The 17,297-nt window shown below is 40.2% G+C and overlaps 1 protein-coding gene across 1 annotated transcript in view; it reads right to left on the reverse strand.

Annotated features, from left to right (window-relative positions):
* The window catches only part of CDS1 (CDP-diacylglycerol synthase 1), a 41,470-nt gene that overhangs the window by 2,505 nt on the left and 21,668 nt on the right, over nt 1-17,297 (reverse strand). The window contains exons 5-12 of the mRNA XM_069485546.1: nt 16,258-16,397; nt 14,586-14,644; nt 12,913-12,995; nt 11,319-11,406; nt 8,669-8,737; nt 6,832-6,984; nt 5,152-5,271; nt 3,054-3,157 (exon numbers count right to left, since the gene is read on the reverse strand). Of these exons, the coding sequence (XP_069341647.1) occupies nt 3,054-3,157; nt 5,152-5,271; nt 6,832-6,984; nt 8,669-8,737; nt 11,319-11,406; nt 12,913-12,995; nt 14,586-14,644; nt 16,258-16,397 (816 nt within the window). The remainder of the gene's footprint in view (nt 1-3,053; nt 3,158-5,151; nt 5,272-6,831; nt 6,985-8,668; nt 8,738-11,318; nt 11,407-12,912; nt 12,996-14,585; nt 14,645-16,257; nt 16,398-17,297) is intronic.

The following is a 17,297-nucleotide window of genomic DNA, read 5'->3' on the forward strand; positions in this document are numbered from 1 at the left end:
TCCTGTCTCAAAAACAAAAGAAAGTCTTACGTAAACCCCAACACACAAAACAAAATCCAAGCAGATCTGCTTTAAGATCCAATCGGATAAAGCAAGAGGTAAGTAATATACGGGGAATGGCACAGAATTCTGAGAAAGACGTTTTCATGGGTAAAGAAATTTATGATTTACAATAGACTGTTCAAATAGAATTAGAGGAAGTGGAAATCCCAGCAACAAAGAAATATCTGCTATACAGCGGTATCACAGTGAGCAGTAGAGGAACTATTTACTCTGCAAATCTTTGACTTAAAAAATTGTACAAGAGCCCCGATTAGCCATCCCCTGGGTCTCCTTAATGCATGTGGTTCGTCTGCCAGAAAACGGGCCACTCCAGTCGGGACGCAGCTGGTCTCATTACATTTATTCAAAAGACTCAGCAACTTCACAGATAAGCCCAGAGCAGGGACCCGGGGAGGAAAGGCTGTTTTAGCAAGTTCAGCTAAATGCAAAGTTGTGGCAGCAGGTGCTCCCCGCTCCCCGTTAGCGCCATCCTGGCCCGACCTCTGTATTTCCAATAGTCTCAATGTTTGCTTTCAAAGGGGGGGGGTACAGGGCTCAGCATGACTCCTCTCTACTGAGAGAATAGCAAATTGTAAAACAAGAAAACGTGTGAGTTAATGCCCTAAACAGCTTCATCTTCTGAAAATGGAGTTCTAAAGATTTAACCACTAATTACTAATACCCAAATATATCCATAAATAAATAATACTCAAATAGGTTAAATACGTTAAAAGACAAAGATTGTCAATGGGGTCATTAAAAAACAGGGAAAAAAACGGCCATATGCTTGTTAGAAAAGAGAAACATATTAATTGTAAGGAGAAACAAATACTAAAAATAAAAGAGAAAAAGAGATACTATGCAAACACTAACCAAAAGAAAGCTGATGTAGCTATTCTAACATCCAACAAAGGAAGCTCCAAGGCAAGCAGTAAAGACAGACATTACAGAATGACAGAAGGGCCCATTCAACAAAGAGGTACAACAAGCTTCAATTTGTAAATACCTAATACAACCTGAAAATATATAAAGCAAAAACTGATAGAACTAGAAATAAAAATAAATTTACGATCACAGTGAGAAATTTTAACAAAGCACTCTCTGTGACTGATACAAGAAGCAGACCCACCACCCCCCACCCCCGCCAAAAAAAACCCAACAAAAACAAAATTAGTCCGGAAGATTTCATTTCATTAAACTTCACCTAACTGACATTTGTAACACTGTATCCAAGCACTATACAATGCATGTCAGTTTCACCTACACGTGGAATATGTATCAGAACGGCAGGTGGAGTCATAAGCTAAGTCTCAAAAACTATTAAATACTGAAATCGTGAAGAGTGCGATTTCTGACCCGCAATGGAAATCTCAATAAAGCAAGGAAAATGAGAAAAATCTCCATTTGTTTGGAAACTAATCAATACACTTCTAGGCCGGGCGTGGTGGCTCATGCCTGTAATCCTAGCACTCTGGGAGGCCGAGGTGGGCGGATCGTTTGAGCTCAGGAGTTCGAGACCAGCCTCAGCAAGAGCGAGACCCCATCTCTACTAAAAATAGAAAGAAATTATATGGACAGCTAAAAATATATATAGAAAAAATTAGCCGGGCATGGTGGTGCATGCCTGTAGTCCCAGCTACTCGGGAGGCCGAGACAGGAGGATCGCTTGAGCTCAGGAGTTTGAGGTTGCTGTGAGCTAGGCTGACGCCACGGCACTCACTCTAGCCTGGGCAACAGAGTGAGACTCTGTCTCAAAAAAAAAATACACTTCTAAATAACCCATGTGTTAAAGGAGATACAATACTGGAAACAGGAAACTATTTGTAACTGAATAATGAAAATACAAGTGTCATTACTTGTTGGATGAGGACAAAGTGATATATAAGAGGAAATCTATGGTCTGAAGTGGATACATTAGACAAGCAGGCTGAACATCAACAACCTAAGCTTTCTCTCAAGAAGCTAGAAAAGGAACAGCAAATTGCACCTACAGAAAAAAGGTAAAGGAATGAAAGATGAGAGTGGGAATCAATGAAATAGAAAACACACAGTAGAGAAAATTAACAAAGCCACAAGCTGATTCTTTGAAGAGATTAATGAAATCGAGGAACCCCACGCAAGACTGTCCCCCTGCCAATAAAATTAATACAAAAAGTCTCACACCGCTATGGGTGTATATTTAAAACGTCTATTTAGAGATTTCTAAATATGTGTTTCCTCCAACTAATGCTATGAAAGCAATCCATGTTTTCTATGGCTCAGATGCTATTAGTAAATGTTCTGGCTACAGGGCCCCAGCAGAGGCCACAGGAAACAGAGCTCACATGTGGGTGATGTGGCCAGCCGTCGCAGCCCAAACTGGCACCCTGGGGTAGATCCAAACCATTAAGGTTTAGTAACAAGAATAAACCACCCGACAGAAAATAGCAACACCTGTCCACCCGCCAGCCAGCCACCCCTCTGCACACACAGCCGTGACGCCCGGACTGCTGTATTTTTCTCCGTGGCGCTTACAACCACCTAACAAACTGTACGCATCTGTTCATGGTCTGTTTCCAAACCTTCTCCCTCCAACCTCCCAACAAGAAGTTCTGAAGGCAAAGACTTAGTCTGGTTTGTTCCCTGCTACATTCATGCCTAGAACATTCTACCATACGTGACAGGCACTTGAGCGGTAACTGGTGGATTATGTTCTCCTCCTCCTCAACTCTTAGTAGCCACGATCACTGCGATGCCCACAGCTGAGAGGTGAAATCTCCTCCTGTTTCAAATCCAATACCATCTCCTGTTAAGGACCATGACCTACACTGCTGTTTTTTCTAAGTTGATCAAATGTATGTAAAACAATTACAATTTAACTATATTGCTCAGGGCTACAACTCCAGAGACCACCATTGCCTTTGATATTATAAATGATCACGGACAGAAACGGTTAACTTACTCAAACTCATGTCAATAGAAAGGAGAACTCAAAGAAAACATCTAAAAATGTGTTTTCCACATCAAAGTACCTTATAAAGCTTGTGATGTACACGTGTACAAAAGTTGCCATCAAATACTGACAGTCGAATCTGTCCATGATGCCACCGTGTCCAGGAATGGTGTTTGCAAAATCCTTTAGAGACAAACAGATATATTAGCAAATTTTCAAAAAAGTAAATAAATAAATAAATAAATCACCTGCTGCAAAATTCCTATCTGTGTCTCCTGGGCATCACAGACTCTGTACGGAAAATACTTTACCGTTGGATTTTCTTCACTAAATACAAACTCACTGGAACACGTCCGACAGATTACAGCTGTGTTTTCTAAATATGGGCCCATCCTAAAATGATTTCTGAATTGACCGACACCATTCAAACAGTAATTAAATCTTGCACTGTTTTTAGCGAATAAATTTTTTTCTAAATCACACTCCTATCCGCTATTACTAACCTAGTTTTGTTACAGCCCGCCCCTCTGCTTAACCAGAAGCTATTCGGGCGGCTACAGCTGGTTCTAACTCACATTTATCCTAATAGTTCTTACTTTGAGATAAACATTTTACTAATACGATCGATGTTTTTTTAAGCGTTAGAGTAAAAGGCAGATCAACACAGCTGGCTCTTTTGGGACGTGTCAGTTCACTCAGTGGCCACACCGCGGCATTGTCACGAGCCTCACGACCCCGCGCGGACGTCTTCCCACGTCCCAGGGCCCGGGGAACGGACGGGACCAACTGCTCTTCTGTCTCACTCAGGCAACCTAGAAACATCTGACACGCAACAGCAATCACTTCTGCATTCCAGACACGCAAGAGAATCCCACCATGCAACAAGAGACCTTGGACTGGGGACCATTACAAAAAATGCTATTGTAAATGTAACGTTTCTCTGTTTAAAATGATTATTGAAAGATTGATTATTCTTTGGCTACTTTTTGCCAACCCTCTTCCTCCCTTCCTCTCCCTGCCAACTGAAGCATGAGAGAGCCATGGGAACGGCAACCTTCACGAGACACACACTCCGCGCGGCGGCTGCCGCGGTTCTCTGTGGATGTCTCATCTCCCCAGGAAGGCGGCGAGAGAACAGGGACGGCACCTCGTGCGCTTTTGTGCAGTGCACCCACCGAACACGGTGCCTTCCCCGGGCAGAGCTCCTCGAGTTCATTGATGTCCCCGGCCTCCGCCAAACCCGGCAGCCCCGGGCCCGCCCCTCGGCCGCGGGCACACACACTGCTCTCCCTCCCTCCTCTGCACCTTCTGGAATTCTCTTCCTTACATTTCTCTGCAGGACTCACTCTCCTCCTCTTCTCGGAAGTCTGCTCAAATGCCACCTCCTCAGAGAGGCCCTCCTCGACCTCCCCACTTTCAACAGCCTCTCTCTGATGACACAACTTTCCCCCTTAAGTCAGCACAGCCACGTGGGGGAGGCTGAGACGAAACTGCTGAGATAACGTGTCGCTTTATGATGATCCCACTTAAAACAGAGAGACAATTTTCCATCTCTGGAGCAAGGATCGGCAAACTCTGTTCTGCAGACCAAATCCCGCCCACGGCCTGTGTCTGTAAACTAAGTTTTACTATAAACGCAGCCGGGCCGTCCGCCGACACGCTGCCCGCGGGCGGGGGCTTCGCACGACAACGGCGGGGCCCGGCGCTTAGCGGCCGTGGTAGAACCCGTGTCTGCGAAGCCTGAGAAGCTGATCATTTCCAGAAAGAGTCTGGTGACTCCTGATCTGACAGAATGAACCGTCACAAATCCAAAGGCTTCGCTCCATGTCCCCCTTCAAGTGAGACTGTCGCCAAACCATAAACACCAGACGATTCATGCCTGCATTCTTGGAATGCACACCTGAAAAGGCAGAGATTCTGGGTCTGTCCCTACACTAAGGGACAGATCCCATTTCTATAAAACAGACGGACACAACACTTTACAACTGTACTCACATGGCATGACCGAACCCTAACAAGAAAGAACACACACTCCGATCACCCAGGCAGCGCCTCTGTGAGGTTGAAAACGTTTTTGCCTAAGGGTTTAACGCAGACCAAGAGCGAACCAAATTCCAACTAGGTTACTCTCTCTAATTACGTTCTCAAACAACATAACAGAGAATCGAAACACACACCTTGATTTTGAAAGCTCTTTTGAATCCACTGGCAAAGAAGCCTCCAAATGGGCCAATCAAAGAGGCGAATGTTGAAAGAGCGATGCTGTGTATCTGGAACGGATACAAGCTCACCGTTTCCTGCGGAGGAAGGAGGAGGAGAGGTGGGGCCAACATCATTACTATTACATTTGAGCGTGCCCGCCAGTCTAAGAACCATGACATGAACAGTAAGTCAAAGCACATACCACATTTTTGTTAATGCCACAAACTTTAAGAATCACGGGAGAAGAATATAAGGCAAGCTGTCTGTGTCACCCACTACCGAGCCCACACTCTCTCCACTCCCTCTCTAAGTGGACTCAAGGCCCTGGCACCCTGAAACCTTGCAGCGGGTGGGCTACCTTCTAGTTGGTCTAGGAACTTCTACAATTCAGTTGTAGGCTGACTGACAATCAGTTAACTTCTAAATTTGGTTGTGTTTTTCTTTTTGCCAACAGTAGTACCTTTGTTTGTAATTATATGATTTAACATTGTACTATATTCCATTTTCATTTTACACGATCAACTAAAGGAAAATTGGCCTTTTCTCTTAAAACTAAGTCGAATGCCGCGGGGAACACACAAACGTAAGTTGCGTAAAAACCACCACCAAAATGGGAATTGGCAAGGCAATTATGAAAGGTTTGGGGAGAAGAACATAAAAATTGAGAGGAGTTCCATAGTCAAATTATTTTGTAAATTCTTAGTTCTTGCTCCTTTTAAAATAATCTGAAACTGCAAATTGTAGGCAGCGCATAATAGGTGTGGTTCAAAAAAGATGTTTGCGAACACCAATGTTTGGACCTGTTCTCAGAGCAACCGACTTGCTCCTAATCAAAGATTGGCAACATCCAAAGTTTTATAGCAGGTAAACAGATGGGCTCAGACCTTGAAAAAATTCTTGGAATCCATTTATTGAGCACTCAAGGGCAGAAACAGTTTGTTGATTTATCTGCTTATCAAAAATTATGTATTTTAGTTAAAAATAAAATGTTTCAGATACAAATACATGCGTGTATATGTGCACACAAAGACACACTCACACACATTATTTCATTCCTCACTTTAACCAACCACCCACCAGTCCTGATGACATAGATCAAGAGGGTTCTAGAGGGTTCTACGGGGGAGCATGTCAACACCCCTCAGTGAAAGACCTCAAGGATACCTTTAAATGGCAGCAATGTCCTTTGGGAAGGAAAACCAATTTTTAGAAGCAGCAGCTTTCTGTACTAATAAACGTCCTCTAAAACTCAAGGGCTCTTTGAACCGGTGAATTTTAATTAAGTTTTAAATCGAGTTAACTCAGACCAGTAACATGTGAAACTCACTCTAATCCATTTGATTTGTAAAAACCTCTGAAATATTGGGGGGGAAAAAAAAAAACGTCTTCACAACAAATACAAAATAAATTACCATCAGCATTTAACCCATTGGGCAAGTAAATTCCTGGTCCACGACTGATTTGCAATAGTAACATTCATTTTATGTTCAAGAAAGAGAAATCACAAGGGGGTGGAGTATCACATTGACAATAAACTCAAACCACTGCTACATTAAAGCGTTAAAAATTTTACAGGAATCAGTTAAATCCGAATCCCGCTTTTGCAGAAGGCGTACTGGTCGGAGCGGAAGATCCCTGGCCTGGTGCGCTCTTACCCTTCTCAACGCCGCCTTCAGAAAGGGCGGAAGTGAGTAACTCTGAAGCCGGAAAAGTTCGGAGGGCTCACACTCCGTGACGAAGGAGTTGACATCGCTCCGGTATTCCACGGGGCAGACAAAGTACTGGTATTTGGACAACACGTAGGCAGCCTGAATAACAAAGCAAAGATACACGTTTTCAGTTAGGTGTCAGAGAGACCAGAGACAGAATGCCAGAACCTCTTTGCATGAACATTCGGCTATGCATTTTCAAAGCTAGATGGCCGTAACTGTCCCAGCAAAAGACTTCAAAGACCTTTAGAAAATGAGAGAGTTTTTGAAATCAATGAGATTTCAACCTCTGTATGACCACAATTACACAGCAGAGTCAAAGATGTACGTTTACTGCAAACAAGCTTACATTAATTTCATCACTTACTTAATCAGTGATTCAAAATTACTGAGAAAATAGTATTAATACAAAATAGTGCAGGTGGAAACCACCACTGCTCTTAGCCAATCCACAAAGCTTTGACCATGTTATACTTTTCCTTGGCCACAAAACTAGCCGTTCTCAGGCACGAAAGTAAACGATACATAAAATATCCTGCTGTAAGTTTAAATTGCTAGGCAACAGTTTTATTCCCTCTTCTCTTCCAGCCATAAAGAATGGCTAAAATTCAGATATGATTCTAGGAACGGATATTAACTGATTTTGCTTTCAAACAATCAGTTTCTTCATAACCATTTATTTGAAAATATGTATCATTTCCCTCATTATTTTGTCATGCATTACATTCTTATGAGGTAGCTCTTTATGTTCTTCCAATAACATGGTTCTTCCTGTAGTATTTCCAAATTAATCTTTAAAGTAATTAATCTTAAAGTATGAATTTAATAATGTTTTAATCATTCTTATTTTGTAACGTAAAAACATTGGATGGGGTTAGGTCCTTTTTCATTCTATTTATCAATTATTATCGCACCCATAGTCTACCACAAAAACTTGGAGTAATTTTATCAAATTTTATTGGAATTTTCATTGAGAATGAACTAAACTATAAATTAAATGGAGGAATTAGAATTACAGTGGTTTTCCCACCTAGGATTCCGGCACAATTCCATTTATTTGTATCTCTCTCTCAAAGCTTCATGTTGTTACAAGTTACTCTACATCGGGGTACAGAATGTAACTGCAACTGTCAGACGAGACTGTTAAAAAAATTAAACCTTCTAAGAGTAATCTGTATATTTATCTTACATTCAGCCATTTTACTGTACCCTTATTGATTCTAAACGAGGCAATTTTTAGTCAGAAACTAAATTCCCTAACTGTAAACTAATTTTTAAAACCTGAACGATATCCATTATTCACAGCTAGAAGTGAACATGGATTTATTTGAAATTAACAGACTCTTTCCTGCAAGTTGGGATCATGGCGGGAACCACTCACGGAGCCACGTGGCCACCGCGTGTTAAGAAGGCAGAACCCGTCAGCGTCATTTGCATTCTCTGCCATTACTCAAAGCCACCACCTGCCCCAGTGCTTGTGTTCCCCACAAGGCAGAACAGCTGTTAGAAATGACTAAAACACAGCAGTGGGTCTCAAGCCCGGCTGTGCGTCAGAATTACCTGGCCTGGGCTGAGGCTGGGACACGGATTTTGTTTATGCTTCCCAGGTGATTCTACACGCAGCCAGGCTAAGCGGTACAGACTAGATTCTGTTCGGTAGGACTCAGTAAATGTAATGCATTATTAGCATGATGTGGTCTCATATTTAGGTTTATAATAGACTCATAAACTTGGCATCGTTTTTCAAAATACACATAAAATAAAAATCCTAGCAAAAACTCACAGTGAATCCAAACACGACTGTGGAAAAGAAACCGCCAATGAATCCTTCCCAAGTCTTTTTAGGAGACAACTAAAAAAAGGCCAAATAAAATTAAAAAGCATTACTGCACTCACAAAACATACAATACACATGCAAACTCTGTTCAAGGCATTCCTGCAATACCTGGTCCGTCACTCTACGTTTTTCCTGCTGCAATAGTTTAAAACCCTTTCCCTTCATTTTATGATCCTGATTTTACTGGTAGATCTCTCTAGTAGCATTTAAACACATAGTAGGCATTCAAACATTTGACATGCTGTGAATATGCATTTGCTCCTCTTAAATAGCCACGATGTATTTGTTCTTTCTTTCAAAGAACTATAAACTCTATACTGAAACAATCCATTGCCCATGACTTTTATGCTTATATAACATCCCATAATAGACAGGATAAGTTCTTGGAATAAGGATGGGATATGTACATTCCAGGTACACATGGCCAGTAATGACCTGCTGTTGACCCAAAATGGAGTGAATGCAACACAACACGGCACTGCAACACACCCGGTCTTCATGCATTCCTAACATGCTACACACGGACTTCTTTCTGAAATGGTCAAATAAGCCACAGCCCCCAATGTATTTGCTCCTTAAATAGTCACAATCCATGTCTGTCTCCAGGAAGAAAGGCACATGCTGTGCTTCTAAGAATAGACACTGCTTGTTTCAGAGTCAGGCTATTGTTTCCCGGTCAATGAAGCATTCAGGGAGAGAAATCTGGAAGGAAACCTGGAACCCAGCGGTGCAGGGGCAGGAGGAAAAGACCTGGGAGTGGAAGGTGCTAACTGCCCGCACAGGATACGGATGAACACGTATTGGGAGATTTGGTCATCAGATCAGTGACCGGGGACAGATGCCAAAATGGGTTACAGGCTAAGCCACGAGAGCTCTTTACAGACCTCTTGTCCTTGATGTTCATAAAACCCAAAACCAAATGGTTTCTTCAGAAATGTGATAACAATTCTGCCACAGAAAAGGGACAGATAGACATTCTCCTCAGATAATCTATTTGGTATTATTGCCATGAAGTAAGAGCGGACTCAAATTCAAAAGTGTCTGTTATTTTAAAGAAGGCTTATCAAATTAGATTGATTCCTATCATACTGAGTTAGAGGTTAATTGCTCAATTATCTTAAGGTACATCATGCAACTAATCCAGCCTGGTAAATTCACTGGAAAGCTTTCTTCAAAACCAGTCCCCGAGCTTCTCTGACAGCTCTAACAGCCTTTCTGAAGGCTTCCTAAGCCAGAAACATCTCGGCCTGTGTAGAACTCTTGCATACTTAATCACTTGCTCCGGAGCAGCTTTAGAAATGTTTTAAAGAAGACACAGCTTTCTTGCAACTACCCCTGCAGCTCAGCGGGGGGCTCTCTGTGGCTCCTCCCCAAGGGGGAAAAGTTTAAGGAAGGTTTTTTGAAGGAAAGGCAGTCTATGGATTCTTCTGGAATGCACAACTTCTCTCACGCCACTCTGAACAGGCAGAAGGTTTTATATCTGAACGGCTATCTCAGTCCCTCTAAAACTGCCTTCGAACAATAACACCGGAATAGCCAAGTACTGCATTTGTGAGAACGCTATGAAAGACTCTGCCCGGTGTGTTAACTGAGTGAATCCGATCTGAAGCCCCGAAATGAAAACCTTTTTTAAAGAAATCAGCTCTAGGAAATGGTTTGATTTTCGTGAAGAATTGGTTTCTTTTTCCCCAAAACGAGAACTGTGTGATTTAGTTCATTTCCTTCTTTGCCTCCACTGCCCATAAACAGAACCAAGTTTCAGGCAAAACAACAGGATCTGTGCCTCCGTGCTCCTTTCCCGCGTCTTAACCTGTCACTGTGACCCGCGTTTTGTCGGCATGTTACCGCACGGTCCCCAGATCTTTTTTTGAAATGAATTTGGATATAAAAGTCTTACAAACAGACGTGAACATGTGAAGACGGTATGATTTACTCTCTCAGCAAGTTTGGTGCAGGAGGCGGGTAGAGGAGGGGACAGCTTGGGGGTGGGGCAGGGTCGAGGGAAGGCTCCAGGGCTGCGGGGAGGAGAAGGAAGAACCACACCGATGGCGGAGACAAAGGAACCGGCAGAAAGATGCGGCAAAGACTTCACAAGCCGATGGAGTCAAGCCCTTACAGAGGAGCCACAAACTGTCTGGTGAAGAACCCGGGGGAACCCTGCCCCTACGCTGCAGCGCTAAGTGCAAAATCAAAGGACCTCAGGAACCAAAAACGTCCAACAGCACCAAGATGGCGGAAATGTTCTCCAGTGGCTGATCGTGAAGGTCATGGCAACCTTCAGATGTACAGAGTTACTTCTCTATAGCAGTGGCTTGCATGTTCAGAAAGCATTTTTATTTGTTAAAAATTATAAACCTTAAAAACTAGTTGGAATGGAGAAAAAGCTTAAGATTAAAAAAAAAATCTGACCATATTTTTCCCCTATGAATTTTAAACTGATTGATTAAAGTCTTTTATAGTTAATGGGTTTTACCAAGATAAATTTTATTGCCCTGACAGGTTTATGTTTTTTTTTTTTACTAAAGGGGGTGTGTCCATGCATAAATAACTAGAATCACCTGAATATTGTCTCCATTCTGCCATATTTTTCTATTACCTTAATTAGTGGAGTTCTTCCAAAAAAAAATCCAAAAAGGTAAGCAGTTATGTCATTGCAGATAACACTTGATATTGGAACAAGGAACCTGTAAAGAAAAAAAAATTCATATGATTAAGTAGAAAATATTCATATAGGTTATAACTCATAATAAACCAGTGGAATAAGCCTTTAGGTTACACTGCATGCTAGTCCAGAACGTAGTAACTGCCAAAACATTAGTGGAAACAGTAAATACCAACCAAATTTGCCCATTTAGCGATTGAAGCAGAGCAAAATCTATTGATAAACAAATATACTAGGAGAATATTGACAAGGAAAATATTAAATTATCAATTTCTATAGTTATGGACATTTTAGGGTTTTTTGGGGTTTTTTTAACTTTTTTTTTTTTTTAGGGACCGAGTCTTGCTCTGTTGCCCAGGCTTGAGTGCAGTGGTGCCATCATAGCTCACTGCAGCCTTGAACTCCTGGGCTCAAGTGATCCTCCCACCTCAGCCTCCTGAGTAGCTGGGACATTACAGGCTTGCACCACTGTGCCTGGCTAATTTTTGAAATTTTTTTCAGGGTCTCACCATGTTACCCAGGTCAGTCTCGAACAATCCTCCAGCCTCAACCTTCCAAGCAGCTGGTATTACAGGTACGAGCTACCGCGCCCCGCTCAATTTTAGTTTTATCAGGAGCAAGTCATAATAATAATTTTAAAAAGATAGACTGAAAGATTATCTTAAGAAAAGCAGCCTTTTATTTTTTAATTCTATCGTAACTATGACTGCATTAAATGCTACTAATTGTACAGAACCTACTTAACTGCAGTAACTGTTCCCATTGATTAAAAGTTTGCACAATATAGGGAAGACAGTGTTAAAGTGATTCCAATTGTTTACACACACACACACACACACACACACACACATATACCTTGGTAAACAACAGAAGCCTGTCAAGGGAATAAAATTTATCTTGATAAAACCCATCAACTGTAAGACTTTAATTGATCAGTTTACAATCAATGTGGGAAAAATATGGTCAGATTCTTTTTAATCTTAAGCTTTTTCTCCATTCCAACTAATTTTTAACTAATAAAAATGCCCTCTGAATATGCAAGCCACTGCTATAGAGCAGGTAACTCCGTACATCTGACATCCGGAAACCTAATCCTACATGACAGCGAAAAGTAGTTCTACCCAACTTTCACCTAGAAAAAAATGTATTTCCAGCACACAGTTCACTGACAAGCAAACTTTCACATTCTTTTCTATTCCATGTATATGGTATCTTAAAAAGTCTATCCTTTGTAAAAAGTCACATTAAAGTTTATTAACACCCGAAAATGTAATTAATTATTTGAGGATCATATGGGGGACTTTACACACTTTCTTTGGAACCCAAATAAAAAGTTTCTACTTGTTAATGAAGCATTTTGGTCTTTAGTTGTCAAACAGTAAGCAGAACTCCGTAAGACATTGTAATGGAATACAGGAACAACAAACAGCACATTTTGGTAGGAATTTGTTAAGACACGGTCCAACGTTAAAGAGCTTTAAAAGTGCCAAGACATAAATAATAAAACAGCGTATTACCGTTCCCTTACCATATCATGCCTTCAAACAGATTTTGGATGACGAGGTGTGACTGAGTAACGGTTATCAGTAAAGTGACATGAGTCCATGCGAACTGTTAATAGCCCAACGACACAAAAATTAGTCAACACAACTGATCGGTGTGGCCGAAGAAGCAATAGTGACTTTGGAACACAAATTTCTACCCTGACGTTTGGTCCAAATTTGTAAGGTAACGTCATATGAAATACATGCCGTTAGTAAATTACATTCACTTTGTTACCTATTGGAACCTTAAAATAATGAAAACATTTAACAAAGTAATCTTAACTTATATACAAATAGAATGCTAATAATAGATATACTGCTAAATTAAAAAAACACAAATATAGACCATGATCTTGAATCGTTAGATTTAAATGATAATGAGAAATACATGCTGTTGTTATAGCATTTAGAGAATACTTTATTCTGGCTGCCTTCTGCAGTTATGAAAAATGCTAAAAATTAATTTTCTTCCAGAGTTTATTATGGTAACTTTTTCACATAAAGATTTATTAGTATTTCTAACTTCAAATGACTTAGGCCAACAGGGTTCAATTGCCTGTAACAGGTCTGTTTAACAACAGTATTCAATTTCAAATTTTCAAAGATCTTTGTGTTTCATCAATGCATTTAGCCTGAGAGATGGCCACTTCAGTGACTTTTAATATAATCAGTACGAGAATGTACACAAAAAGAAGCTAATGTTTTCATATGCTAGCCTTATAATTTTTATTGAAATTTATAAAATGTCTTTATAATTCTTGGGATTTTGATTTATTCTTAATAAATCTGTTTCCCATTGCAGCAAACCATATATTATATTGGTTGTTTTGTTTCATTTTATTTTCATCTGCTGAAAAGATCCAATTCTCTTTTACCTGGATGCTTCAAAATGCGTACATAATTTCTTTCCACTAGGCACAACTGATATTCTCACAGGAGATTCTAATTTGTCTTGAATGTTTCTAGATTTTCACTAAAAATTTTCCTCTTCCTTTTCAGATCCTGTGACATTAGAAATGTAAGAAACAACTACAGTTTCCCAGCGCTAATGCTCAGCAGAATGTCTTGATGGAGGAAAGCAACGCACGAAGAATAGAAAATACACGGCACTTCCAAACAAGCCTTACTAAATCGTGTCCATTCTTATAATTAGCTACAGTTGAAGTAAGAAAAGTTCATCATGTACAGTGATAAATTTCATAAAACATAGACTTTGGTATGCTGAACAAAACACCTTGTGCCAAGAAGAATTATGCAATTCCATGACTAACCGCAATTGCCAAGAAAATACATGCCCTGCTCCCTTGTATGCTCATGGTAAGAGCAAGGAAACATAGTTACTCTCCATAGAACAATGTAGTAGATGTTTCCCAGATTTAGGAACTGCCCAGGAGACTATGAAACTCTTCAAATTTCTATAAAGTTAAGGAATCCAAATATTTTAACTTTACAGCATTTAAAAGAGTTCTAAGAAAAAGGTTGCAGGAAGCTTTGAAAATAGTTAAAGTTTAAAAATCCTCACCAACTTTTCAACTTTAATGCTTTATATTTAATGGTCATCTGAAATTGAAATATCCCTCATATTTAGGCGAGACATGAACTAGCACATTAGGTTTTTATTACACACAATGACCACAGCATAATGGCTAATACACACCATATAGAACTGCAGACGATAATGTTTCTTCACCAAGCTCAGCACAAACATGCAGAAACCTGTTCGAGAACAAAAAAAGTGCTTGTAGTGCAACTTGGCACAAATTATGCAGGTAACGTCTATTGAATCTGAGTACGGAGAAGTGAGAGGTTATAGTAAGAAGTCAACAGGTAACACCTAAAATGAGTTAAGAAATAGCTGTATTAGAAAAGCAGAGAAAATCGGAAAGTGGTGCAATAAAGGGTTGCTCTTTGTAATTCTTTCGAAAATGATTTTTAAGACTAATGTACATATACTAATGATACAAATGACTCATATTTTAATTAATCACAATTGTTTCTAAATAATTACGAAGATAAGCACATGAAATAAAGTGAAATTGTTGGGTTCAATAACAGCAGACATCACAGACCCCCTTGCTTGTCCATATTGTTATTAAAACTAAAATGCCAGAAAAGAAATCTTGCCAGTCTAAACATACACTGAGAAGCTACTATATTTTTCTGTCCCATAACAGGAAAGAATTCATCCAGCATCCACCTTAACATTTAACAAAATCAATCAAGCTTACTGGTGTGGTTCAGTGAGAGAAAATACTCAAAATTCCCACCATGAAAAAATGCCACAAAGGTGTATTGACGCAGAACCAGAGTCAAGCGTTTTACTCTTCAAAAACAAACGCTAACAAATATTGAAATAGTTCCAGGTACTGTTCTAAGTGCTTTACAAAGAAACTGAGGCACAGATAATTTAATTAAATATGCCAACATTAACTCAGATAGTTAGCAGCAATCTGGCTTTTTGGGGGGGAGGGGGAGGGTACAGAGTCTCACTGTGTCACCCTGGGTAGAGTGCCATGGTGTCATCATAGCTCGCTACAACCTCAAACTCCCGGGCTCAAGTGATCCTCCTCCATCAGCCTCCCAAGTAGCTGGGACTACAGGCATGCGCCACCATGCCTGGCTAATTTTTCTTTTTCCTTTTTTTAGTAGAGACGGGGTCTCGCTCTTGCTTAGCTGCTCTGGAACTCCTGAGGCTCAAGCGATCCCCCTGTCTCAGCCTCCCAGAGCAACCAAGCCCAGCCAGCAATCTGGCTTTTATTAATAAAAAGTACATTTTAAAATCAATTTCTTAGAGATTTTTTTTATGATCAGTAAAATTTTATGGAAAAGAAATCTCTTTATTCTAGTATTTCTCTAAAAATATAATTTTAAATCTCAAATCATAAAAATGTGGCACAGCATATTATCAACAAAGTCATATATAATAAATCATGTCAAGAAAACTAATTACTCTGATGAATTCTACACGAAAAAGCTCTATTTTCCAGGGACAAATAAAGCAACATGCATGTGAAAGTTTCTTTGTAAATTATATTTGGTGAATAATCACTATGTATTTAAGTCTCTTTATTACAACTTACAAAGAAAATTTTAAAATACATGGAAGGACTATCATTAAGTACTTTTTTTAACCACCATGAGGGAATAATTGCTACTAATATTTAAGTCCATAATGAAAGAAACAGCCTTATACGTGGTAAACAATTACAAAGAGGGGCTGGAATAAAATGTAACAAATAAAGGATGTTATGAATTAAATAACATAAATAAAAATAAACATGGAAAATAAGTTAGCTACATATCAATACAGACTATTTGCCTTAACTTACCTGCCAGATAGAGGGCAAATGATATAAACCTATGATAGCGAATGAGGAACTGAAGTTGTTCTTCTCTTTGTACAAACGTAGCAAAATAATCAGCTACAGTCTCTCCATAGAAAAAGTAGTTTACACACAGTAGAAAGTACCTATAATTTAAAAACAATTAGCTTTTTTTTTTATATTTGAAGCTTTCCTTCCCCCCAAACTCAATAGAACCATTCTCTACATTTTAATGACACAAAGATCGAAACCAAGTTCAGAACACCAACTCAAGATATATCCCACCAAAACGTTATTTTCCCTATTTTAAACTTAATTTTAAACTTATTAGCAAGAATTTACTGAATATAGTTCATGCCTTTATCTAGCTCAAAATCTAATGCCAGAAATAGATGATCAAGAAATAACGTAGAAAATCCTCCACACACAATCCCCACTTTTGGTGTGTACGTGTGTACTACACACACATACACAAACACACATACACATTATTACAATGGAAAATAACTCCCCACTGCTCATGACTCTAACGCTTTTTAATAGTACAGGTGCTGAGACCAATCCCCACCTGCCCTAAGAAGATGAAGAGGGAGAGGAGGAAGAGGTCATTCAAACTCTCTCCCCACTGCCCTGCACACAGTAGGCTCTTTCTCCCGTCATCTAACGCTCCAGATGGATGGACTCCAGTTGAGCAGTGACCCTTACGGGGTAGCAGTGGGAGCAGGGAGCTTGCAGCAGGTAAATATCTCACCTGTCCCTCCACCAAGACATCCCCCGTCCTCAAGGAAGAAGTTGAACCCACTGAGATTTTGCTGATGAGAGCTCGTGTGAGCCAGGAAAAAGGCTGAGAAACACGGCCTCACAGCAACTCAGTGTCTCATCCTGGAGTCCTAGCTAGCTGGGAGAGCCACAGAGGAAGAAGGGGGTGGTTTCCCTCTGGTTCTCACTGAGGGAATTATACCCAATGTTCCAAAGCTCAGGGCAAGTCTTCTCATTTCCATCGACTGCCTTACCATGTTTCCATTTTCCTACAGTGGAAACTGTCT

This window comes from Eulemur rufifrons, chromosome 13 (genome assembly GCF_041146395.1).
Source record: "Eulemur rufifrons isolate Redbay chromosome 13, OSU_ERuf_1, whole genome shotgun sequence".
NCBI lineage: Eukaryota > Metazoa > Chordata > Mammalia > Primates > Lemuridae > Eulemur > Eulemur rufifrons.